The sequence below is a fragment of the Miscanthus floridulus genome, chromosome 8 (genome assembly GCF_019320115.1).
Source record: "Miscanthus floridulus cultivar M001 chromosome 8, ASM1932011v1, whole genome shotgun sequence".
Lineage (NCBI taxonomy): Eukaryota > Viridiplantae > Streptophyta > Magnoliopsida > Poales > Poaceae > Miscanthus > Miscanthus floridulus.
Genome location: NC_089587.1, coordinates 63,025,642 through 63,051,831, shown reverse-complemented (window position 1 = coordinate 63,051,831; position 26,190 = coordinate 63,025,642). Strand labels below are relative to the sequence as shown.

The following is a 26,190-nucleotide window of genomic DNA, read 5'->3' as shown; positions in this document are numbered from 1 at the left end:
TTGTGGCTCTCACGGCTTGATTTTTCCATCCGTCCGATTTCAGATATATGGTTCGGACTAGATATAACTTTGTAGTTACCAGAGACAAATACTAAGTGTTATTAGATTAGATGCCTTAGCAACCTATTTTTATTATGCCATTATCGCTATAGTTTTTCACAAAAACAAGAGGCTAATTCTAATATAAACTAATTGTAACTGAGGTACGAAAAAATGTGTTAGGAAGCTATGAAACTTTTTTTATTTCTTATTTCTTGTATTCACTATCTCTGCTCTCTAAAGCCTAAATCTTGATACAAATCTGAGACATTAAAATCATGTGTTGAGGCCTTTTTAAAAAACACTCAGGTGTTTTTTTAAGCTTGTTCCGTAAGTTTGGCGAAATCTTTTTTTTTTGTTATAGGATATATATATATATATATATATATATATATATATATATATATATATATATATATATATATATATATATATATATATATATATATATATATATATATATATATATAATGCTTGAGTAGCAAATGCTTATTCTCTGGCAAGATCAAGAAAAATATTGTCAATAATTTTAAAAGGTCTAATTTGGACATATACTCCCTCCAGCCAAAAATAAGTTGGGATGGCTGTAACAGAACCGTCCAATTTATAAGAGTACAAGTACCATGGTAGCCCGCAAGCGGATGCACTATCATGCTTGAGTCCATATAAACCCGGTAGTCCGTCGAGTACCACGAAGGGTCTCGATTCATCGTCAACATATAACCAAGATCGTACATGATTCAACATACACGTCACATGTTACGTAGAGTTCACAAAAACATTGCCATACATCAGAGTGCGATTAAAGTTATTACAAACCAAGTTCAAATAAAGTAGTAGCGGAAGCAAGGTAGTTTTTAAACCAACATCTAACACCATTGTTCAAATACTTGTTAGTCTATGAGCACAACCCACAAAAGCATCATAGATTAGATATATAAATAGAATCGCCTTGCTCGGGGCCTACTCCTTGCCCATGGCGGGACAGAAGTAGTTCTTACAATATCCATGATATACTGTGTTATCCGCAACAAGTGAAAAATAAACCCTGAGTACAAGAAGGTACTTAACTAGACTTATCCGTCATAAATCAAAAATAAAGTGACTCCAAGGATCATGCAAGGCTTTATAAGTGGAGCCAGCTTGATAACATTTTGCATAAAAAACCACTAATTCAGCTATACATTTTATAATTCGGTCATCAAGTTAATTATAACTATTCATCTTTAGATTAGCAACTAACCTGCGCCAAACATGTGGTATATCCATAGTGACAGAACAATAGTAACCATAGTAATTTATTATATCATTCTCAGAACCATTCCACTTGTCATTATCACTACGATAGAAGGACGCTCAGTCAAGTTTCTCACTATTCGGGAGAGACTGCGATTCGAATCGATTGCAACTAGTTGGGCAGTATTCCTAATACAAACCCAGGTCTACCAGCCACGGTAGCCTTAGGTTACCTTTGGTACAACTTAGGTCTAATTTGCGGGTTCGATCAGCGCTGCACCCTCAGGGACACTACCGGATGCCAGGTTGATCAGGACTCTAACCTACCCTTGGCTTCACACCGGCTCCCCGCACATCCTTACTACCTCTAGTGTGCGCACTTTGACAGAACGAGGCCCGACCTGAGTTGAGCTACTCAACTTCGCGGTCGAAACGAGTTATCCGGTCAGCTAAGTGAAAGGCATGCGTTCAAAATGACCGAGGACCAACAACGATGCGGTCCTTAATTGGCGTAGACGGAATCACATGAGTCAACCAACAATATAGACTCTGTCCGGCCTCGATTTACAACCTCCCATGGTTCTTTTACACGATAGCAAATATAGCCAACCGTGGTTCAGTATCCACCTATATTTCACAGGTGACAGAAAATCACCCAACTTCTATCGAGCTAAGCATTGCTAAGCAGTTATTCGATCCTAGACCTACATAGGATTCAAGGTAGATTTCTAGACTTGGTAGTTCTATGCATCAAGTATTTTCGATCAACTCTTATAATCTAATGCATCAAACATAAATGACTCAAGTGATATTTTATAAAACATATGAGGCTTATAATGTTTCGGAGCTTGCCTTTCAGAAAAGAAGTGGGTCGATGGCCAGGGCACTCCGAAAGTCCCTCAGTATCTGGCTCCTCACTTTCGAGAGCTACTGGTTGTGGTGTCTCATGATTCTCCTCCGCCTCTTCTTCGAATTCCAGTAGGGTTACTCCTTCGGGTGATCCTATATGTATGAGCATGAAATAAGATATCATGGATGCATAGATAATGACATGGATGATATGATATGATAAAATGCATACTCATAAGTGTCATTAATAGTAATGTATTAAAGTGATAACATGATAAATTTTCTTTTACTGAGTAGGTGCATATCTCCTCTCTAATAATTAAACAAACACCTATTTAAATATTTTCTGGGCTGTAAGACAGCAGCCACTTGTTTTGACCATAACTGGAATTATACACACCCAAATAATATGGTTGTCGACTTTATGAAAAGCTTATGAAATTGTCTACAACTTTCTTTTAATCATCTTAAGATGATTCAGTAGCTATCCAGGTCAAACAATTCAATATTCTAGATCTATCCAGAGGACAAGCAAATCTGACAGCAGACTTCTAACAGCTATAAATCTTAAACCATTTAGCCTATAGCTATGAAATTTTAGGACAAGCAATATGAGTAAGTTATCTATAACTTTGTTATTAACAAGTTTAACAGGAAAAGTCACTATCATCATGAATTTGTCAACACAACAGAAACTACTCCTGCAGCCATCTAGTTGAATTATAAAGCAATGATTAAGTAGCTGCCTATAACCAATCAATTCTAAACACAACTACTAATATCAATAGATCATATGCATCACAAGCACCATAGAAAATATCATGGTTAAGCCCAAATAATTTACTTATGTGTATTTATTAATTTCCTTATATAATAAGGTGGTTAAAAGGATAAATATTTCCAGTGCTCAAATTTTTTTGAGAAAATTACAGTATCCTACATCTGACCTCAGTAGTCTACTATACAAATTTCATGCCATTTGATTAAGTATAGCAACCTCTACAAAAATGACAAGTTGCATAAGCTTATTTTAGCAAAAATAGTATAACCTGGTGAAGAGTGCCAAACAACAGATTTTATATTTTTCTTACTGTCATTCTAGCATAAGAACATTGTGTAAAAATTTACATGAGCATAAGTTATGTATTTTTATCCCATTTATTTTCACTAGAAACTAGCAATTATTTAAGATTAAATAGGAAGACCATATTCCAAGTATGCCGACAGTAGGTTTAGGATTTTTCCTAGCTAGAGAATGTCAACACAAGACCATCAAAATTAGAATCACATTTTTCTCACTCCTCTAGCTCAAGTTATGCATTTTACAAGATTGAAACTAATTTAAAAGCACTTTACTAGCTTAATTTAATTCTCCTAGAAAAATATCCTAAACAGTAGGTTTCATATTTTTATTAAATAGTATACTTCATGATAAATCCAACGAAATTTGGTTCACTTAATTTGGACACTCCTAGCTCTAGATATGAATTTTTGAAGTTTGAATCAATTTCTAAAAAAGAATAAAGAAAAACATTTAAAACTGAAATCGCTACGTGTACCCGGCTCACTACACCCGCTGTGACTGACTGCTGGGCCCCGTAGGTCAATGGGCCCCACATGTCATCGGCACAGAAGCAGGGCAGCGGCTTGACCGACGGCAAACTCGTCGACAGCGAGGTAAACAGCGGTGAGGTCACCACCGACGTGCTCTCCTCGACACCCCGCGTCGAATAGTACCCTTGATTGACTCAAAGGCGCGCCGGAGCAAGCTCGACGACTGCCATGGCGGCACGGCGGTGATGCGCGATGGCGCACCGGCCGACTCTGGCCACGATGGGCTAGGGCGAGCTCGGCTATGGCTTCACGGTGACCTAGCGGACCTAGCAGGTGTGGATTAGGGTCAATAGCGGCATCGGAGGGGCACGGCCGCGTGCATGGCGGCACGGCCGTGTGAGCGTGGCAACGGCGAGGTCACCGTTCTGATGAGATGGCAGTCGATGATGGGTCTCCATCATGGAACAAGCTGCTAGGGTTCACGGCGGCGCTGAAACGCGCGCTAGAGAGGGATGACATGGTCTAGTTGGTGCCGGCCACGGCGAGCTTGAGCTCACGGCCATGGCGGACGCGCATGGCGCGGTCGCATGTTCCCACGCCGATGCTGCAATAGCGATTAACCGGCCCTCGGCTCGAGCTAGACCTAACCCTAGGCTTCCCAAAACGAGAGAAAGGAGAAGGCGATAGGGCTTCGGTGAGCACGACCACGGTGAGCGCAAGCTCAGCGGTGCTCCGGCGAGGGTCGCGGCGACGGAAACGGCCCGTAGGCCTTTACCTTGGCTCGAGCTAAGGCGCTAACGAGTCGAGGATGTAGAGCGGGTCGCGGCGAGGTAGTGTGCGTGAGCTATTGAGCAATGGCGCGGTGGCGGCGGTGCGCGAGCTCGGCGAAGGCACGACGGCGATGGCGCTGCTCGGCTGCGGAAGAGAACGAGCGCGAGGCGAGGCAGAGAAGGAGTGAGCACGAGTGGGAGTGGAGGGACGCGTCGCGACGGCTTTGCGGTCCGCCCCGGCCTGACCAGCGGGCCTGGCGCCGGCATACGGCCACCAGGTGGCGGCCGCGGCCTACGCGCGGTCGGCCACCGAGGTCGGTTTGAATTCGGCTGAGGCCTGATTTAGTGACTGACAGGGCAACTTTAAGGTGATATAACTCCTAATCCGTGGTGATTTAGTGAAAATAGTATTAGTAAAAGTTGTAGAGCTATGTAAGATCTCCAACTTTGCTTTAGGAAGCATCATCTAATTCTCAATGGTTTGCAAGTTACAAAGCCCCAAAGTGGTGCACTTGAAACTGAAATCTGCATTTTGACTTGGCAAAATTTCGAAGTCTAGAAACAACATTTCATTGCTATTTTGGAGCTGTTTTTTACTACGTTAGACACTGAATTAGCTCATGGACCTAAAACAAAGTTTGTTACCCATGTCAAGAACTATATTAAGGGTGTACTGCCATGCAAACACTCTATGCTATAGTTCAACTTTGATCAACATAGGATCATGAAAAATGACATTATAAGTAAGCTAGGACTTAGAAGCAAAATTGACCCATGTCATGAATGCAAACATTGTTCTATTTTCCATCCTAGATATGTCTAAGGTGTTTTTGTGACCTCACAACCATCTCTTACATTGGTCACACTTGATCACAAGCATACGTAAGTATATAAGCAACATCACATGTGATAAAGAGAAGATGAATGAAATGAAACTTTACATACTCATGCTCATGAATGCTTAGATGATGCTTGTGCTCATGAAATGCAAATGCCAAATGCAATGCTTAACACTATGGTGTTACAGTCTGAAATCAATGGTTCCAAACTTTGACTACAAAGTACTTTTCATGGGCTGAGTTTGAATGTTTGAATGTGATACGTAGTAATTTTTTCTTGATTTTTTAAGAAAAGTATACCTTAGTCATGTTTTATAGATATATTATACTAGTATGTAAAAAGTAGGTGTGACCGTTCGTAAGGATCAAGTTAGATAATCCCAAACGAGTCACGTGATTGGGGGGAATATAAAGTATATATTGTCTATATTTGTATTGGAAGTAGCTTTGATAACCTCATAAACTTGTTGTATTATACAAGTATATCCTAATAGACAACTAATAGTCAAAATTACACCTCAAAAACCATGAATGAAAATAAAAAATTATAGTTTCTCAAATATACCACCTCTGTTTAAAATTGTAAGGCTTATTTCATTTCGTGTTTGTTCATCACTCAACTAATTCATAACTTTTTAAGGGAAAAAAACTTGATTTCACTACATTTCGCATGAACTTATCAGCCATGATATAATATTTTTCTCTCACAGCAAAACAACATCAGCCGACTTATCAGCCGTAAAAACCATCGGCCGAACAGCTTCTTATCTAAATACTGATCACATCCTTTCACGAATATGCCTCACAAGGATCAAGTACAGGCACCAAGAGTGCGTAAGAAAAAAAAATGGAGAGAGCAGTGCATATACATAGACACCGATGTCGAAACTAACACTGATTATTTAAGCTTAACTAGCTCTTCCTTGAGTAGTAGCCAAGTCCCAAGTGACACTCCAACTCCACCCACGCCACGGCCATGGCTGCTTCTCATCACCGGTGCACCAGCGTCGCCTCCGAGCTGGAAGGCACGCTCCTCATCTCCGGCAGCCTCTTCCCATACTTCTTCCTCGTCGCTCTCGAGGCCGGCGGCCCGCTCAGGGCGCTGCTCTTGCTCGCCGCGTACCCTCTCGTCGCGCTGCTCGGCGCCGCCTTCGCGTCGGACGACATCCCGCTGCTCGCCATGACCTTCCTGTCCACCGCCGGCCTCTGCGTCGGCGACGTGACGGCCGTGGCGCGCGCCACGCTGCCCAGGTTCTTCCTGACCGACCTCCGGGGCAGCGCGTTCCGGGCCTTGGCGCGCCACGCCGGCGGCGGCGAGAGGTACGTCGTCACGCGCCTGCCCAGGCTCGTCGCGGAGCCGTTCGTCAGGGAGTACCTCGGCGTCGACGTCCGCGTCGTCGGCACTGAGCTGCGGGTGGTCGCTGGGAAGCGGTTCTCCGGCACGGTGGTGGCCTCTCCCGGCGTCGTGGGTAGCGGTGACCGGAGCTTGGGTGCTCTGGTGGCTGTTCTTGGGCGCGACCGGATCGTCGACGTGGGGCTCTACTGCTCCTGCATCGCCGGCGGCGGTGACCGGCAGCCGGCGTTTCTGCAGGTATGCCAGGAGCTCCGCGTGGTGTCCGCGCCGGAGAAGGCGCCGGCGACGCCCCTGCCGAGGAGCGAGTACCCGCGGTCGCTGGTCTTCCACGACGGCCGCCTCGTGTGCCGGCCCGACCCGCTCGCGTGCCTCGCCATCTTCCTGTGGCTCCCGCTCAGCGTGCTCCTGTCCGTGACGCGCCTCCTCCTCGGCTTCTTCCCGCACGGCGCCGACCTCCTGCTTGCCGCGGCCACGGGCTTCCGGATACGCGGCACGCTAGGTGGAGCAGCGGAGCCGGCGGGACCGGGGAGAGGCACATTTTTCGCGTGCAACCACCAGACGCTGATGGACCCGGTGATCCTCTCGACGGTGCTGCGCCGGAAGGTGACCGCCGTGACGTACAGCCTCTCCAGCTTCTCGGAGCTGATCGCGCCGATCCCGACCTCCCGGCTGACGCGCGACCGCGGCAGGGACAGCCGGATCATGCAGGGAGAGCTCACCCGCGGCGACCTGGTGGTCTGCCCGGAGGGCACCACCTGCCGGGAGCCCTACCTGCTCCGCTTCAGCCCGCTCTTCGCCGAGATCGCCGGCGAGGTCACGCCGACGGCCGTCCGGGCCGGCGGCGCCATGTTCCACGGCTCCACGGTGCGGGGACACAAGTGGCTCGACTCCGTCTTCTTCCTCATGAACCCGGCGCCGTGGTACGAGATCCGGATCCTCACGCCGGTGGCCACCTGCAGTGGCAGCAGCGACGGCGGCACGTCGAGCCTCGACTTGGCGAACGGCGTCCAGCGCGTGATCGGCAACGCGCTTGGGTTCGAGTGCACCGGGCTCACGCGCAGGGACAAGTACCGGATGATCGCCGGCCACGACGGCGTCGACGCGAGGTCGTCGCCGCCGAAGCCGCCGCCATCGTCGTAGCTGGAGCTTGCATGTGCGAGCGTGCGCAAGCAATGCACGCATGCAGTGCATAGTGGAACGCGTGTTATTTGCGAACTTTGGAAGCAGGGGCTATAGTACATTTTACTCTCCATTTGTGAATGAACTTTGATTTCTTATCGTGTTGGGTCGTCACTTGTATGTGTAGTTACCAAAAGAAAACTGGGTAATTCTTCCCATTTGTATATTTTTTCAGTAAACAAATACTCCTACTAGAATGCAAGGCAGAGATATACCTATATCATTTTTCGAGCACTTGTAAACATTAGGCTCTCCTCTTAATTAAAAGGCAGAGCTCCTGCTATTGCCATTAAAAAATGCCAATTTCTGAGCTCATTGAAAATACATTAGAGAATTGGCACTTAGAGAGAAAAAAACACTTGAGAAAGACAACCTAACCTTAACACATTGCTAACAACATGGTACTCTAATACCATAAACCCTACTTTGCGAACAATAAACCCTACTTTTTCAATTTCCTAACTGAAGCTAAATCTAGAGGGATCTCGATTTAGCTTAATTTGAGAGTGCATCCTATATTTTTCAGTAAAGAGATCCATCCACCTTTAGGGTTTTTCGATCTTGTGGGCTTAAAAAATAGGAGTAACTCCTAAGCTCATTGAATGAAGATAGGAAAGAGAAGAGAAGTGATCCAAGAAAAAACCCATGTCAGGAGAAGGGCAACCTAAAGCTTAATTAACATTGCCAAAATTGTAATGCCATAAACCCTGATTATTTTGAATTGCCACCAAGAGTCACACATGCTAGCAGATGGATCCAAGCTAGTTCAGTTGACATTATGTTGCCATAAACCTCTGCATGAGTCATGGCACGGCACCCTTCCAAGCTAGAGATCCTGAGAAAAGACATTTGAGTTGACGAGCACCTACCCCAACAACAGTATTGGCAGTGGATCTAGCTATATCCTCTCCCTCCCGAATCATCATGAAACGAACTAATCCCATCCAGCATCCATGCATCTTTGCATGCATGATTGAGGTTTCCATCAGTTCAAATTGTCAGCACGTTCATCGTCTACCTCAGCCAAATTAATTAAGCTCCGATCAGTTTGTGAAACCCTAGCTACAACCAGCTCAAAAACGTTCAGTTGGTTCTCCATTATGGCCACCCAGCTCTCAAACACAGACATTGAGCACCGGCCAGGTCCACATTCAACCCTGTTCGAGTGTGTGTGTGTGTGTGTGTGTGTGTGGGGGGGGGGGGGGGGGGGGGGGGGGGGGGGGGGGGGGGGGGGGGGCAACTATTCAGGGTGGACTAATTCATCAAAAAACTATAAAATCGGAACTATCCAAAACCGGTCAAATAACCCCCAAGCGGTTTTAGACAGTGTTTGCTACAGTTATGGTGATTTTGTCTTTTTCTTTTTTTATTTATTTCTGCTGAATCTTTGAAAAATCATAGTAAATCACAAAAAAATCACAAAATAGAAAATACAATTTCGTTGGACTCCACATGAGTAGATCTACAGGGCTGTGTAGATCTACTCATGTGAAGTCCAACAAAATTGGATTTTTTATTTTATGATTTTTGTGATTTACTATGATTTTTCAAAGATTCAATGAAAATAAATATAAAAAAAAAGACAAAACCACAGTCACTACAGCAAAACCACCGTCCAAAACCGCTTGGGGGTTATTTGACCGATTTTGTAAAGTTCGGGGGTAGAAAATTTGGCTTTATAGTTTGGAAGGTCAAGTAGCCCACCTTGAATAATTTGGGAGTTATGTAGATTTTTTTCTAGGATTAAATCCCCTCAATCCTCCCCAACCCACTTAGTTTCGGGATGAAACCAATAAGGTCTCAGTGGTATAGCGACTAAACCATTCGCACGCAGTGACCAAACACAAATTAAAGTCCTTCGATATAATATTTGTGGGTCATGTCATGTCTCCACACACAATCGATTTTTTTGGACGTAGAGTAGGGTTCACGTGGTCCTCACACTGCGAGTTTCACATTATAGAAACGCAGTCATCATTAGTCCCGTTCGATGGTCTGAAACTTGGCTGAAAAATACTGTTTTGACTGGTTTGTTGTAAGAGAAAAAAACTGTTCGGTTGGTTTGATAAACAGTAACGCGTGAGGAGAGCCAGCTGGCCGTCCAGAACAGCGAACAAGCCCATTATTTACTCCGTCTAAAAAGAAAGTATGCGTAACTCTAGAAAAAAAAGATAGATCTGCAGCTGAGAGGTGAAATGACAGTAGTTGGCCTTTTGTTTGGGCACGATGTTTGGATAAGCTGCCACAATTAAATGTCCATATACACATGCATATAGGAGTAATTAGGTTAATCCCTGTAGGTAATATATATCATGCACATTAAATGGTCCGCCACAATAGGATTTTTGCTGGCATGGTAGCAAACTACTTCCTTCCGACCAGAAATTAATGATAATCATATTTGATCATAGAAAAAGTTCAACTTTATAAATTTTAACAAAAAAAGTAAAATTATATGCAAGTTTAAAGCACAAAACTTGCATCAATAGATTTTGTGTTCAAAGAGTCTTTAAGATGATATTGATTCTTTTATCACTGAAGTACATACTATAAGAGAAATTAAGGGTCATAATCTACTTTGTATGACTTTTTCTCTGATCAAGTCAGTCATTTCTAGACAGAGGAAGTAATGAGGAGGGATAGGTTTTGTACCTTCATGGAAATACAACTTGGTAAGAAATCCAACTTAATGAAAACTAAGTTACCCATGTGGCTCACAATTCATAGCCACAAACACCTCTAGCATTTAATTATCCTGTGAGACCTAAGGAATAATTTATAATTTAGAATGGAGATAGTATCATGGACTGAAAGTAGCCTTAAGGAGAGACCATGTGCAGATTTAAATGAAGGTAGAAAAAAGTAGCTATTGCAGACGAATAAATTTCTTTGAGACAAATTTTAAAATGGTAGAGCGACTTTTACATTTAGGAACGAAGAAAGCATTATCTACTCCTATCTCTTGGATAAATTAATTTCTAGAGTGTAAGGGACCGTGACACCTAAGATGAGGAGGGTGAATTAGACAACTTAAATCTCTAACTTTAAACTATGTCATCTTTTTCTATCCTTAGCAAAAACCTATGTAAAAGATAAACTATCTAAATGTGCAACTACGGTTTTGCTAGTATGTTGCTATCTCTACCGCAAAAAGGAGTTATGCAACCTAGGTTTCAAACCTATCAGCTAGCCTATCACTAAGCTAGGAAAGTAAAGCACAAACTAAGATTGCAACGTATATGCGGAAGCTAAAGAGTAAGGTAGAGATATACAAACTCCCGTCGACGACTTCGATATTTTTACCGAGGTATCGAGAAGCGCGCAAGCTTCCCCCTAGTCCTCGTTAGAGCCTCTCGTAAGGAATCCCTCGCAAGGGCCAAGCTCCCGGTCGGGTAACTCCGTGTATAGCCCTGGGCCTTTCCCACGCGCAAGTGGGTCTCCGGTGTGTCTTCTGGCAAGCCTCTCCCGGACCGCTCCCCGCCGTCTCCACTATCAAGCTTCCGGCCGAACCGCCGCGGGCCTTGTTTCCTTTGGTACACGGTGGCAGCCACACCACAAACGTAGTTGGTGTGATCTCGTAAGACTACAAGCCCCTCCGATGTACAACAATGGTGCGCGCAAGCACCGAGTGATAAGAGGTGTGCAAACCTCACTAAACACCAGGCCTAAACCTAGAGCAAGCGCATAAGTGGTGGTCTAACTAACCTAAGCACTTCGCAAAGTACCTACGCTAGTCACCGAATGTATCACTAAGCACTATGCAAGTAGAGATCACTAAAGTGGTGTATCAACACCCTTAGTATGTTTCCTCAGCTCTCCACATCTCAAATGGCCGGTTGGGGGTCTATTTATAGCCCCACAAGTGAGAACTAGCTGTTGGACCCGAGACCCAACTTTCTGCTAGTGACCGAACGCTGATCACGTCCCGATCGAACGCGTCCGGTCCTACCAACCGTTGGAGCTAGGGATGAAAACGGTACGAATATTTTCCGACCGTATTCGAAACCGAATCCGTTTAGAGGGGTTGAGATCTGTCCGTATCCGAGTCCGGATATCCAACATCCGATACCGCATCCGTATCCGAATACTCAAATCGCATATTTATGATGTCGATGTCCAATCGTATCCTATCCAACATAGTTGACACTATCCGTATTCGAATCCGAATCCGGACCGAAATATGAAAACAAATGTAATATCGATGATATCCGTCCATATCCGATCCGTTTTCATCGATAGTTGGAGCGCGCGCGTTGATCGGACTCTGGGCTGAGTCCGGTCTCACTCGATCAGACGCATCCGGTCGCGCTGGCGCCGCTCTGGAACATTTCTGGACATAATCGGACGCTACTTCTTGGTGCGTCCGGTCGTCCTGCCGTCGCGTCCGGTCACGCTGAGAGCATTGTCGTTGACGATGAACTGTGAAGTCCGTGCGTTCGGTCACTGCCTCGCTCAGTGTCCGGCCACTGCTGCTGACGCCTGCTGTTGCTGAGCAACTGATCAGACGCGTCCGGTCCTCGTAGGGCCACGTCCGGTCACCTCTGTCGAGCTCGTTTCTTCGTGATCTTGCGTCCGGCTTGATTTCCATCTTCGTGCTTGGACTTTGCTTGATATCTTGGGTCTTCTCTTGTGCTTCTAGGGTCTTGTTTATGGTGTTGATTATGGGATCATCATGTCGCCTTCGTCCAAGTCACGTCTTGCACCCTATTGAACTACAAAACAATTACTTACAAATTCATTAGTCTAATTTGGTTGTGTTGGTCATCAAACACTAAAATCCAAAGTAAATGGGCGTAGGGTCCATTTTTCTTACATAGAGCATTCTTAACTTAAACGTTTTTAAATTTTGACATAATTTTATAGCATGTGAGACTTTTTCATCATTTGTTGAATATATTGAAGTATCAACATAATGCTCGCTCTAGTTGTTAGATGGTGGTGGTTTAAGGGCGCTCTTTTTTCTTTTTCCTCTTCTCGTTCTTTTCTCATTCTTCTTGAATGAGACCTTCACGAGCCTATTTCTTTTTTATTATATCATGCTAGTTGATAAGCCGGTTGATGTTATTTTGTTGTGAGAGAAAAACATTGTATCCGTGGTGAAACCAGAGGGCCGTGCCCCAGCACAGTAGGTTTTATTTAATACTATATAAATATTTGAATTTACAGCATAAAAAATATCAATTTTCACCTGTTTTTTATTAAAACATTATAATTTTGGTTACAAATAGTGTAAAATATTTAAAAAAAAGTGTTGAAACATATAGTTATGTATATTTTATCTCACTAAAAATGCGATCATATTTGTCTGGCTCCCTTTATTCAAAATCATTGGTTCCACCACTGCACTGTAACATGGCTGATAAGTTGAAGCGAACACGGTGCTATAAGAAAGATCAGCTCGCACAGCTAGGCCCTTATTAGAAATAGAGACGTTCAACGATTCACTTGGATAAAAAGCTGCTTGCAAATAGCAAGGCCCTCATAATTATTATAAATATTATTAGAAGCGTTTACAGCTAGTTCATTTAGAGTGAACATTGCATGTCTTATTTGTACTCCCCTCTCCTTATTTTCTCCATTTTCAGGATGGCTCGTTTGCATCCATGTGTTAGCTCATGGAATTCTGTGTCAGGAAAGTCAGAAACCAAAAGGAAAATAGCATTAATCAGTATAAAAAATCTCATATCGTATATATGGTGGTATATATATATGCTACGCCTAGTAATGATGTTAGGAACTTAGGATATACGCACGTGGTGCAGTCGAGGTTGAGGGTGAGCGGGAACGGCAGCGGCGCGCCGCACTGCGCCGGGAGGTCGCGGATGGCGTCGGCGTTGAGCGGCTGGTACTTGGCCGCCGCCTGCTTGACGCACTCGCACGCCTGGCGCCGGTCCGCCGTGCCGGATGGCATGGTCCTGATCCGCTTCACGCCTGCGCAGCACTCGGCGGCCGGGGCCGCCTCCTTGCCCGTCACGTACCCGACGCAGGGCCGCAGGTTCTCGTCCACGTCCGCGCAGCTCACGTCCGCCCTCGCCACCGACGCCGCTGCCGCCGCCAGCAGGACGACCACCGCCACCGCCACCGCCACCGTTGTTGCGGCGCCGCCCTTCTTCATCATCAATCTCTCGCTCTCCCGAGCTTCGCTGCTGGTCTTGTTGCCGAGATGTTGCTGTACGTGAGCTGCGATCATGGAGTGGCTCGAACGCTGGGGTTTTATAGGGGTCTCTGGGTCGGCGAAGCGGTTCAGCTTTTTGTTGGTGCTGATGTTGCTCGTAATGGCAGCTTTGGGTGATGCATTGGTACGCCAAAAATGGCAGATGGATAGGGTTTTTTTTGGCCATGCCGTGCATGAACGCCACAGCAGCCATTGCAACAGTTCGATGCTTGCTTCGTCGCCAGCTAGCTCATTGAATCATCAGTGCTATATCACTTAATAATGTAATTAAACATCTATATATCTCAAATTCAGATCAGAGAACTTCATTTCATTCATCGTTTAGTTTATGTGGTATATATGGAACATCATGCATGTAGTAGTAGCTAGGATCGTCCCTGCTTCTCTGTCACACTGTTAGCCATGGCGACGACGACCAAAGATCGATGCACGGATCACCATGGATTTAATTTGCTTGCGTTGCCGCCATGACTGGCAGCGTAGGTGCGTCAAACTAAGGAGCCGAGCTGCCGTACAAGTGCGGCGGCAGGCGAGGGGTGGCGACGGCGACGAGCGGCGTGGCCTTGGGCATGGTCATCCCGTACACCTCCTGGGTGTCGACGTCCTCGGGTCGGAGGCCGTCAGGCGGGGACCAGTCGAAGCAGTGGAAGAGCCTGGCGAGCGCCATGAGCACCAGCGCCACGCCCAGCGGCGCGCCGGGGCACTTGCGCTTCCCGGCACTGAACGGCAGGATCTTGAAGTCCGGCAGGTGGCTGATCTCCACCCTCACCCCCTCCTCGGCCGGCAGGTGCCGCTCCGGCCGGAACTCGTCGACGTCGTCCCACACGCGCGGGTTCCGGCCCAGCGCGTGCGTGTTGATGAACACCCGCGTGCGCGCCGGGACGTGGTACCCCATGATAGTCGTCGGCTTCAGGGACTCGTGAGGGATCAGGAACGGCCCCGCCGGGTGCATCCGGAACGACTCCCGGACCACGCACCGGAGGTAGGGGAGGTGAGCGAGGTCTGACTCCGCCACCATCCGGTCGCGCCCGATCACCGCGTCCAATTCCTCCTGGATACGCCGGAGCACGCACGGGTTCTTGATCACCTCCGCCATCACCCACTCGTTGGTCACCGATGAAGTGTCCGTAGCAGCAGCGATCATGTCCTGCGTTAGTTTAGAGGAAAAAACATTACTCATAACTAGCTTCAACAAATTGAATCGAATTTCAGGGTATGCAATATAGCAGGCACACCTGCATCAACGCTTTAATCTCCATATCGTCCATGTGCTCCTTCCCGTTCTCACCAGGCAAAGATAGCAGCACATCGACGAAGTCCATCTCTTCTTTGCTGTTGTCGTCATCAAGGGAGGAACGCCGAGTCTTCTTGGCCTCCCTAGCTCTCCTGTGTTCATCAATTATCTTCTGGTGGAAGTCGTCCACCTTCTTCTCGACCTCCCTCATCTTCTTCTCGCACCCGTACGGGTCGACCCACCTCCAAGCTGGCAAGTAGTCCCCGAGATAGATCAGGCCCAGCAGGAAGAACAACTCATGGGTGATGTGCATGAACTCCATTGCTTCGCCAGGGCCTGCCGACTGGATCCCAAAGTATTGCTTCCCCAGCAGCATCCTTGTGACGTTGTTCATAGAGAAGGCGCCAAGAACCTCTCTGAGGTTCACGGCCTTCCCAGACTGAGATTTAGCCCATACAAACTGGCAGAGGTGCTCAGCCTCCTGAGCCCGGTGAGAAGCAAACGACTCGAGTCGCTTGGTCGTCAGCAAGTGCTCCATACAAACTCTCCTCATCCTTTTCCAGTTGGGCCCCAGTGGTGCTAGAGCCACATCACCGCACCCATAGGCAAGATGGACGGCAGCCAGTGTCCGAGGCCGTGAAGCAAAGACCTCATCTTGCCGGATGAGTATTTCACGGATGACTTCAGGATCATCAGTGGTGATGGCATCGATGGTTCCTAGGCGAAGATAGACAAGGGGGCCATATTTGGTGCAAAATCGAGCAAAGTCTTTGTGGGGAAGCGGGCTCAACTGGAGAAGATTGCCAAAGATTGGCCATGTTGGAGGTCCAGGTGGAAGCCTTAGCCTCATGCTGTTCAGCCTTCTCCAGTACACTACAACAAAGATCCATGAGCATAAGAGGATGGAGAGAACAAATGGATCCATGGTTCAGAAACAGATAGCAGCACAAGTTGAATTGCAAATGTCGGCCTATTTACGGGATGTCTCAAGCTTCCTGGTATAAGTACAAAGTAAATTGAGTGACCGAGGTTGAAGCAAATTGGTTACAGTATTGGATTGGTCATGATTCTTGTGTTGATGTATATGGTTAAGCATTTCAACTACCACCATGTATATAAAAACTGTCATGATCTTGACATGACTGGCACAATGTAGACTGTAGATCACTGGAAAAATGCTAAGAAAAAAATAGAAGTGGACTAGAATAAGAAAGCTCATGAAACATGACCATTTATTCAAAGAGCAAGCTGATGTTGTGTTTCCAGTTTCCGTAATTAGGCTCTTTTCCCCACTAATTTGCAATTTGCTCAGCCAAAAAAAGAAAAACCTTGTTTACCATAGTCCTACTCCACCAGCCAAGACCGAATTTCATTACAAATGTAACGAAATTACAAAGTTGCATATGAAAACGAAAAGAAAGCAGCAGAACTACTAAAAGCCTAGTGGTCACCCAATTCACCTGCCACATCTATAACAAAGGCACAAATCATACCTATTTTTCTTGAGGAGAACATCCATAGACCTCCATGAATTACTTGGAAGCTTCTATTGCTAAAAGAAAAGCCTAGTAGTCACCCAATTCACCTTGGTATGGTTGTCACATCAAAATGAATGAATGAGCATAAAGATTACCTCACTCAGTGACTCTTCTTCTCTATCAATTGATGAGGAGCTTAGATCATGCACAAAATATTCTTGAAAGCGCGAGCAGCCAATGATTTTCTTGTTGTTCAACAAATCACAATAGCAGATGAATTATTTGCAGAAGTATCATCAACTCTCCAGTCTCTGAAAAAGGTGCAATTAACATCAGGATTGTAATGAATCTGAACAGCATTATATGACACCATATTCTACTATGGGGATAAGATTTACATCTGCCAAAACTACCTTTACAGGGATAAAAAAATATTCCCATTAATCAAATACAACATCAGTTGCAGTACTGAAAATTCTATCCTGAAAACAGTGATATAAGAGGAAAGACTAACCAAAATTTGATCCAGACCACCTGGCTCTGTATTCTTCAAATCACTAATCATCTTATCAGATATTCCTCATTCTCAGTTCTTAAGTATTAAAACTGATTCTGCACTAACGTACATCAACAAATTGACATCTAATCTTGGCACTAGAATTGTTTTTTGGGAACCCAATATCCCTGTCTTATGACATGCCAGTTATCTGTAAATGGAGGTACTCATTCTGTGTTAGTTATTTTCTGTAGCCTTATCCTGTATGATGATGCTATACCCAGGACTCTTACTAGCCATGTTGGATAATTGTGCAACCTTTACCATTTCTTCATCTTCATTCATCCCTGCTGAGGAGAACATGTTTGACAGGACTGTGTAAGCTGTTGCGTCATAAGGATCTATCTCAAGAAGCCTCTGTGCTGCTAATTTTGCTAAATCAAGATTAGAATGGAGGCGACTAGAGCTAAGCAAAGCTGCCCATGCATCACGATACTCTTTCTGGGGCATCGAATTAATCATTTCCGGTGCTTCATCAAGGAAGCCTGCACGACCAAAAAGATCAACCATGCATGTGTAGTGGTCAGGGTTTGGTTGAATACCATAGGCTGATCTCATGGATTCAAAGTAGTTATAACCTTGTTGAACCAAACCAGCTCGAGCACATGCAGTCAGTATTCCCAAAAATGTCGTCACATGGTTAGGCCTTTGGCCATCATATTGCATTCTGTTAAAAAGTTTGAATGCATCTTCAGCCAAGCCATGTTGTGCAAATGCTGTAATCATAGAATTAGTGGCAATAAGGCTTGGATTGCTAATGCATGAGAAAACACGATGAGCCTCAGCCAACCTACCACATTTTGCATACATTGTCACCAAAGAAGCGTGAACAGCTGAGTCAAATATCCATCCCATGTTGACTGCATAAGCATGAGCTTGCAACCCCTGATTCAGCATAGCCAGGCTAGCCAAAGCACTCAGCAAACAACTAAAGGCAACAGTATTAGGTCTGCATCCTTCCTGTGACATCTGACAAAACCAACGCACCGCACTCACATGGTTTCCATTTGCAATAAGACTAGAAATAACTGCAGCCCAGGCAATCTCGTCTTTTACAGGCATTTGCTCAAAGAGTTCAACAGACTCTCTCATCCAACCCCTATTAGCAAACCCAATCACCATTGACGTCCACGAAATAGCATCCCTCTCCGGCATCAACTTGAACAGCACATGAGCATCTTCAATCATGTTACTCTGAACATAACCAGTGATCAATGAGTTCCATGATACTATGTCTTTCTGCTTCATGAAAGCAAAAACCCTTCTAGCATCAACCATCAAGCCAAATCGAGAATACATTATTATCAGTGAATCACCCAAAAATATGTCCATTGCAAACCCCACTCTAATCATCAAGCAGTGAACCTGGATCCCTTCATCGACAAGACTGGCCTGAGCACAACCATCTAGCACAACCGAGTGTAATCGCATTAACCTGAACACCTTCCCTTCTCATGTCCAGGAACAGCAAGAGACCATCTCTGTACATCCCGCGTTTCACATATCCTCAGATCATCGAGGTCCAGGACACCACATTCCGCTCTGGCATTGCCTCAAACAGCCTCCTGGCCTCGGACACAGTCCCATACTTACATAGCCCATCAACCATAGCACTCCAAGAAATGACGTCCCTTTCCGCCATTCCGTCGAACACCCTCAGCGCCATGCCAAGCTCCCCGGCCCTGAGGTACCCCCAAATCATCGCGTTGGACCCCACGGGGTCCCTCCACCGCGGCGGCATCTCCCCGTACACGGCCTGTGCCTCCCGCAGCATGCCCGCCCTGGCGAGGCCCGTTATGATGGCGCCGTAGGACACGGCGTTCTTGGCGGGCGCCTTGCAGAAGAGCGCGTGCGCAGCCGCGGGCCGCCCCACGCGGAGGTAGAGGGAGACCAGCGCGTTCCAGGAGGCCGCGTTGCGGAGGGGCATGTCGTCGAAGACGAGGCGCGCGGAGGCGAGGTCGCCGACGTCGGCGTAGGCGGTGAGGAGCGCCGTCCAGGAGATGACGTCGCGGCGGGGCATCCGGTCGAACAGCTGCTGGGCGTCCTGGATGCGGTCGCGGCGGCCGTAGGAGGTGAGCAGCGCGTTCAGGTGGGCCCTGTTCAGCGGGGGATGCTCCTGGCATGGGAGACGGTACGGAACGCCCGCGCCGGCCAGGGCGGCCATGGCCGGAGCTCTTGGTAACCGCAGCGCGGCCATTGCCGCCTACCGCCGTTGCCAGGGGCTCGAGCGAGCACTGAGCCGGTTTTGTCTGTCTGACGCTGACGAATGGCCCCGTCCATATTTCAATTTCTCCGTCCACGTAAAAAACTCAAAACTATATTTGCTTATTATTAATTGCTTTCCTAACTACACGACATTCAGAAGATCAAATTATTCAAATCACTTGCATCACTGCCCGCCTATAAAGTGTTCGAAATCATCTCATATCATGAGGCAGTTCATGAGTTGCTCTCTCTCTGTGACCGTTTTAGTGTTTCATCTGTCTTTGTAAATAAGTGTCGTTTCAATGTTTGAAAAATGATAGTTTCGGAACTATATGTACCTTTGCAAGATTTTGTACATAATATTGCAATAAAAGTAGTCAAACTTTGGGATGGCTGCAACCCCCAAAACTTCAAAATACCCTTTTAATCTCAACAAGGATGCAATTCTAGCTTTCTAGCAAGTCAATCTATCTCAACTTTAACCAAATATATAAAAAAGACAATAGTATTTATTATACCAAATACTAATTATAATTAGATTCAACATGAGATACGTTTTTATAGTACATGAATTTAGAGCCATAAATTTTAATAATGTTCTCTATAAATTTAGCTAAACTTAATAAAATTTGACTCTATCAAACCCAGAGTTTCATCCTTTTTTAGATGAACAGTAGTATGCGAAACATTATTTCCTTTTTTCCAAGATCTTGTAAGAAAGAAACTGTCTCATGTGACATTCCTGGAAATTTTCCATCAAAAAATTATGTATGCATAGCTGATTTCAACGAAAATTTTAGTTTTTTATCCTGCCATAAGATTTTATAACTAAAGTCAAGACAAAGTGACTGAAATAAAGCAATGCTGAAGATTTCAGCACCAGGAGACTGCAAAGAGCAGGGAACATTTTGTCTAGTTATAACTTGTATATAAGAAAAGAACGAAGACGTACATCTGATCTGGACATTCTAATCTGGCCTACCACATCAAAATTGGATCAATTACATGAGCACAAGGACGCCAGCGCCACAGTTGGACCAATACAGATCGTGTAAAAACACTACCCAACTGGTTGGAGCTTCCTAAATCTTCAAGCTCCTACTGCACACCCATGCATATTGGGCCAGCAATGGAGGAGCAACAACACCTACACTATTGGTGTCGATCCGGTGATCGGGTCAAAAAGGAGAATACCAGCCAACCAAACTAAACCTGGCTGGGGTATGATGAAGAGAGGACAGCGTCCAGCAATCCTTTGCTTCGCTTAGCTATCTGTAGTTACAGCAATCAGCCTGACCACGGATCAACTTATCCCACAAGCACAGCATCTGCCTAGGTGACTGATAGTGGGCTGTGTAGTAGTTGAACACGCAACCATACTGGCAGAAGTTCCAGCTGTGGGAATATTGGACAGGCTTTGTTGCATTGAATTTCTCAACCCATAGACCCATACTTACATCTTCCATCTTAAACAGCTGCAAGACAGGCCGATTTGACATCAGGAATTCAAGTTTATGTGAAAAGTGATCTGGAGAAGGAACCAGCACAAACTCACTCTTAAACTCTGATTGGCATGCTGTGACACGATGAATTTTGCTATGTCACCAGAAATCACATAGCCTGGTCCATTTGCATATGGCGGGTAGATATCCTCAGGCCACTCCTGTGGTAATTTATTGACAGGAGTCAGGACAGACAATGAAGAAAATGTGGTATGTGATGGTGACACAAGATGGGCTGCAATTTACACAGATGAACATGGTTGGAACTGAGGGGCATATGTTGCCAATGTTGGCAACACCTGCATTGAAATGAAGAGATTACCTCGTTGGTAACTGCCCATTTTCCAGTTCTCAATGGTCTATGCAAGAGGTTAAGGTTCCCCATATAAAATGGTTTGCTGTCACTATGCAACTTTATGTGTCTCAGAACCACATCTACTCTCACAAATGTATCATCGTCGCATTTCATGATGTTTGCAGCAGTCAAGTTCTGGACCTGTAAGGTCATAAAGAGCAACAGACATCATGTTCATGATTAGTCGATACAGGGTGCTTATTATTAACTGACATGTTTGTATGGCAACTAAAAGTCCTAGTGACTTTCATGATTGGCATAGTCCATTAGCCTATGTTAGAGCCTTATAGGGCTTAACTTCTCCTAGAAGTAACATGTGAAAACAGTCACAATTATTGAGCATAGATAGAAACAGATCACAAGCCATTGCAAGTTCGCTTTAGTTGACATTGACAAACAATACAAATGCAAGAAGTACAACATAAATTTGGCATTATAATGGCACAAGTGTCTTACCCCATACTCACAAATAGCAATTGTCTTAAGAACAACCAGCTCATAGCGATCTATAAATGGCAAAATGACAATGTCTCCGAAGTATTCTGCTTCTTTCTTCAGCATTACATTGACCTCTTTCCTGGAATTCTGCAAACACAATTTTATCGTGATGAAGCAAATAGCATTTATCATTTCCTAAAGCACATTTATATTTTCTCTAAGAAAATGTAAGCCACTAATATTTCCAACCATCGTTGTTTGGAGTGTATAAATTTCATTAAAAAACTGAGAATTCAGCGCCAGATGATGATAGTCAGTTTGATATTTCACAAAGTACGATAAATGGTGAGGCAGTAAGGATGGTAACTGGTGAGTAGGCAAGTAGCTATACCACAGAATTTAAGTTTTAAGATGATTGCATTTGAAATTTTGAAGCATGGTGATTAAAAGTGGGTGGATGGCAGACAGTCCAGAGTCTTTAACATTTATGCAATTTCTCAATTCTCACACCAAGCTGGTGCAGTCATGCAGTTGATAATATGTACTTTCAACACTACATGCTATTGCATTTTACTAGGCATAGAATTAAATACAGATTGCAAGTTATACTGCATAGACCTGAAGATGCATTTTGATCTAGCACAAATCAGATCCAGAAATAACAGGGCTACCACACCTTCTTAAGGCATGACTAATCGTTAAGGGTATTTAGGTGTATACTTAAGCAATATCGACAACTTCAATTTTTGTTAGCATGTCAGGACTAAAATGTTTAGCTACAAATATATTTATTTGGATGGATAATTTGCTTACCAGTGCAACAAAGAATCGAGCCACTGCTTCAGAAGACTTAATTTCTGGAGTCTGCATCCATGTTTTTCTCACAGCCATGCGCTCAGCAAAATGATTTGATGCAGACAATATTCCAATGAAAAGGGAAACAGGACCTTTTGGTAGCGGCCGAGACCTCCACTTTTCTGACATCTCAAGGACTTGTTGAAGAGAAAAACTAGGATGTGACATAGGAAGAGCAGTGGCATAAACTGAATGTACATCTACATCACCCTTAACAAATAATCCCGTTGCATCTTCAAGAGTGAACCCCTGACAATGATCACCTGGTACCCCTAAGTGTCTACTCTAGATATCATAACAAAAATAAATTTTAAAAGGAACAGCAGATAAACATGTCTTAAGAACATACTGGTCGATAAGGAAAAGATGTCGCATGTCGACCACCAACGTAAATGTGGAAACCTTCAACTCCAGCTTGTATAGTCAAAACAAATAGCCTCTCCTCTACGAAGGGGAATGGCCATGTCATTGCAGGTTTCTTTGCACGCCCTATGAATCTCTTCAACCATGAAGTTGTCTTGGACTCCTTGGTGTCAACAATGTCATTGCGTATCCATTTCTCACATTTGGGGAATCCATCGACTGTTGGGGAAAAAATGAAATTGTAGGTTTTAGCCAAATATGCTAGTGTCACAATAAACGGCAGAGAGGGAGCACTTTTGTGTTTTTTTCTGGACAAAGGGGATGTTATAACTTATAAGTGATAAAGGATATGACAATTTGAAGATTGTGGCTATTCGGTCTAAGTTTGACAAAGACAGTTATAACAGCAGACAGTTATCTAACAATTATGTAACAGGAACACGAGGTAAAAATTGCAAAGATGTTAACATGCAGAGAATTTTTTATAGTTTGCTATCTACTCCTATGCATTGAAACCATCTGTAGTAGGCTAGTAGCCATAAATGTTAATCTCAGTAGGAGGTAAATTCGGGAAAAGGGGCAAGTGTAACAAAATTGTGGCTTAACATTCCCCGTGAGTACTACCAACTCTGTTATAAGAAGCAGTTGGCATAGTTGAACAGAAGTCATTGCAAACTATCTAGTACTAATTTTTACTTAAAACAGAAACATGACACTAGGTGTGTGTGCCTCTAACCCGAAAATGGGCTGGTGCTGCAAGTTAGTTGGAATATCTAGTAGAGTTGCCGAAGAAGAGTAAGTAATGCTAGATGCAGAGGACCTTTGTCGTCATTGTCGTTGGATGGTGTGCCGTCACAGCGCTGCGCGGTGCCCCACTGCATCCTGTAGCAGGTGTTGTGCTCGAGGATAGGGTGCTGGCTCCAATCCCCCCTGAGCCTGGGGTTGAGGTGGAGTATCCTGGGCGGGTCCTCGCCGTCGACGGCGCGCAGGCCCTGGAGCTCGACCACGAACTGGGACACCATGACGGTGCCGTCCCCCTGCCTCATCCTTGCGAGCTGCGGCACGTACTCCCTGTGCGCGGCGCGCGGGGTGCCGACGACGGTGACGGACGACCCGGCCGCGAGGCCGCAGGGGAGGAAGACGACCCGGCCCCGCGCGCGCTGGGAGACCGCGGAGGGGCACTTGTCGGCGTCGGAGGCGCGGGAGGTGGCGGCGGCCAGCAGCGCCCAGGGGTCCCCCGCGAACGCGGCGGCCTCCTCCCAGGCGGTGAGGCCGAGCGCCCAGGCGTCGTCGGCCATGCGGTCGAGCGCGGAGCGGTTGCGGGACGCGAGGTCCGGGAGGGACACGCGGTCGTAGCGGTGCCAGAAGGGGCGGACCGGGAACGGGGAGACCGTGGAGGAGGCGGCGGCGGTGGCGTCGGAGGAGGAGGAGACGGACCCGGGCGAGGGCAGGTGGTCGGAGGACGACGGCGAGGAGAAGGCAGCGGAGGCGGAGGCGGCGGCGGGGTCCCCCGCGAGGTCGGCGGCGGCCAGGTCCAGCACGCGGCGGAACTTGAGGGAGACAAGGAGGAGGTAGGCCGCCGCCAGCGCCAGCACCAGGTGCGACAGCCGCACCCGCCGCGCCATTGCCTGCCGCCTCCCCCCCTCGGGAGCGGGAGCGGAAGCGGCCGCGGTGCCCCTCCCGCCCTCTCGGCGCCCCCGCTCCGACGACGACGATGGCAGCGGCGGTTAGGGAGACGGCAAGGGGGCGGGGAGGCGCGTGGGCCGGATCTAGCCCGGGCGCCTGGGGCTGGGCGGAGTGGGGGTCCCCGGCCGGATCGGAGGGGGGCGGTGGTGGAATGGAATGGAAATGGCGGTGGATGCGTGCGCCGTGCGCGTGCGTGCGGGGTGGCCGTACGGCCGCGGGCACAGGGCATGAAATGGAGGGAGAGTGGGAGACGGACAGGCCGAGGGGCGGGGGCGACCAGGCGGAGTGCTGGCTGCTCCTTGCTCTTCTCGTCCCGGGCCCTCGGGCGTCACGCGCTGGGCGCTGCGTCAATGCGATTGGCTCGCTCGCTGGGTCGGGTCAGGCAGGTGGGTCCCACGTGGCCCCGGTGTCTCCACCGGTACTGGACCAGCCAAGGGCCAAGTGTATGGACGTGGCGCCACGTCGGATGGAGCGATGGCCCCGACGGAGCTGGCGAGGACACGGAGAGAGCTCGGCTCGCTATTTCATTGCATTCTTAGCGGTGAGCAGGTGCCAAGCTGATAAGAATTCAGCGGATCTCTACCTAAATACTCCCTCCATCCTAAATTACAAGACGTTTAACTTTTTTGACCTTAAGTTTGACCACTCGTCTTATTAAACAAAATTGTATAAATATAATCAAATTTAAGTCATTTTTGAAGAACTTTTATTAATAAACCAAGCCATGACAAAAGAAGTGATATTTTGCACAAAATTTTGAATAAGACGAGTGGTCAAACTTGGTGTCAAAAAAGTCAAATGTCTTATAATTTAGGATGGATTGAGTATGATAGAGAGCAGGGTAGTAGGTTCTTTTAAGCTTCGAGTTCTAGCGTAAATAGAGAAATGATTCTCTCATGATCCCTACCAATGTTATTGTTCCGAGTGTTTGCTGGTTGGAAGTGATTCTCCTCAAAAAAGATGAAGCTAGAGCTCTTCCAAACAGCCCCTAAAGTACCAAATGGAAGTGAAGCGGTGATTGTCTAACAATCTTTTAGGGGGGGTGGGTGTGATGATAACAAGAGTAGCTGGTTTAGTTTGGTGAATATGGAGAGCGTTCGTGATAGCTAATTGCGAGGTGGAGTGGTTTTTGTTTTTGTCGTTTGATCTTTAGAATGTTTTGGGCAGGTGCGCCACCTGAATCCTCTAACCGAATGTTTGTGTCTTTGCTAAATACTAAGACCGGAACTAAGCCCTATAACTCTAAAAAAAATCCTAAATGTGCCACTGGAAATTATAAATTCCCTCCATTTCTATCGATTATTTGAATCACATATATATTTTGTTTCCCTTATTATGGGAAAAATTACGTGCGGATAGTCCCTTATTACAAAAAAAAATGTACGGATGTGGCGCTAGCTTGGGGCTCCGATGAAAAAAGGCTAGCATTTGATGGGATGTTTAATTTTTGAAAAAAAATGTCATATAGTACATCAACTCTCAAAATGGACTTTTAAGTCCTTGAGTAAACATTTTATATTGTG

General features: G+C 46.0%; 4 protein-coding genes and 1 pseudogene across 4 annotated transcripts; 1 reads left to right on the top strand and 4 right to left on the bottom strand.

The window, feature by feature from the left end:
- Window positions 1-6,075: 6,075 nt before the first annotated feature.
- LOC136476529 (glycerol-3-phosphate 2-O-acyltransferase 6-like) lies at window positions 6,076-8,024 on the top strand. Its single transcript, XM_066474400.1, has one exon. The coding sequence runs from the start codon at window positions 6,264-6,266 to the stop codon at window positions 7,779-7,781; it is 1,518 nt and encodes a 505-aa protein (XP_066330497.1). The 5' UTR covers window positions 6,076-6,263; the 3' UTR covers window positions 7,782-8,024.
- Window positions 8,025-13,368: 5,344 nt separating this feature from the next.
- On the bottom strand, window positions 13,369-13,935 carry LOC136476541 (non-specific lipid-transfer protein A-like). Its single transcript, XM_066474418.1, has 2 exons — window positions 13,574-13,935; window positions 13,369-13,443 (listed from the first exon to the last, which is right to left on the bottom strand). The coding sequence occupies exons 1-2, from the start codon at window positions 13,933-13,935 to the stop codon at window positions 13,434-13,436; spliced, it is 372 nt and encodes a 123-aa protein (XP_066330515.1). The 3' UTR covers window positions 13,369-13,433.
- Window positions 13,936-14,017: 82 nt separating this feature from the next.
- LOC136476528 (cytochrome P450 703A2) lies at window positions 14,018-16,708 on the bottom strand. Its single transcript, XM_066474399.1, has 2 exons — window positions 15,231-16,708; window positions 14,018-15,142 (listed from the first exon to the last, which is right to left on the bottom strand). The coding sequence occupies exons 1-2, from the start codon at window positions 16,152-16,154 to the stop codon at window positions 14,489-14,491; spliced, it is 1,578 nt and encodes a 525-aa protein (XP_066330496.1). The 5' UTR covers window positions 16,155-16,708; the 3' UTR covers window positions 14,018-14,488.
- Window positions 16,709-16,771: 63 nt separating this feature from the next.
- Window positions 16,772-19,574, bottom strand: LOC136476525 (pentatricopeptide repeat-containing protein At1g53600, mitochondrial-like; annotated as a pseudogene).
- Window positions 19,575-20,275: 701 nt separating this feature from the next.
- On the bottom strand, window positions 20,276-24,962 carry LOC136476521 (hydroxyproline O-galactosyltransferase GALT2-like). Its single transcript, XM_066474391.1, has 7 exons — window positions 23,802-24,962; window positions 22,968-23,200; window positions 22,577-22,867; window positions 21,782-21,910; window positions 21,293-21,466; window positions 21,024-21,131; window positions 20,276-20,943 (listed from the first exon to the last, which is right to left on the bottom strand). Exons 1-7 carry the CDS (start codon window positions 24,604-24,606, stop codon window positions 20,737-20,739), a joined length of 1,947 nt encoding a protein of 648 aa, XP_066330488.1. The 5' UTR covers window positions 24,607-24,962; the 3' UTR covers window positions 20,276-20,736.
- Between the last annotated feature and the right edge of the window lie 1,228 nt (window positions 24,963-26,190).

Excerpts from the sequence above, each read along its gene's own strand:
- LOC136476541 (XM_066474418.1), bottom strand. The coding sequence starts at position 13,935 with ATGAAGAAGGGCGGCGCCGCAACAACGGTGGCGGTGGCGGTGGCGGTG.
- LOC136476529 (XM_066474400.1), top strand. The coding sequence starts at position 6,264 with ATGGCTGCTTCTCATCACCGGTGCACCAGCGTCGCCTCCGAGCTGGAA.
- LOC136476521 (XM_066474391.1), bottom strand. The coding sequence starts at position 24,606 with ATGGCGCGGCGGGTGCGGCTGTCGCACCTGGTGCTGGCGCTGGCGGCG. Across the intron at positions 23,201-23,801 it reads CAACGACAATGACGACAAAG|TCGATGGATTCCCCAAATGT; the intron begins GTCCTCTGCATC and ends TTTCCCCAACAG. Across the intron at positions 21,132-21,292 it reads AATGGGCAGTTACCAACGAG|GAGTGGCCTGAGGATATCTA; the intron begins GTAATCTCTTCA and ends AAATTACCACAG.
- LOC136476528 (XM_066474399.1), bottom strand. The coding sequence starts at position 16,154 with ATGGATCCATTTGTTCTCTCCATCCTCTTATGCTCATGGATCTTTGTT. Across the intron at positions 15,143-15,230 it reads AGATTAAAGCGTTGATGCAG|GACATGATCGCTGCTGCTAC; the intron begins GTGTGCCTGCTA and ends AAACTAACGCAG.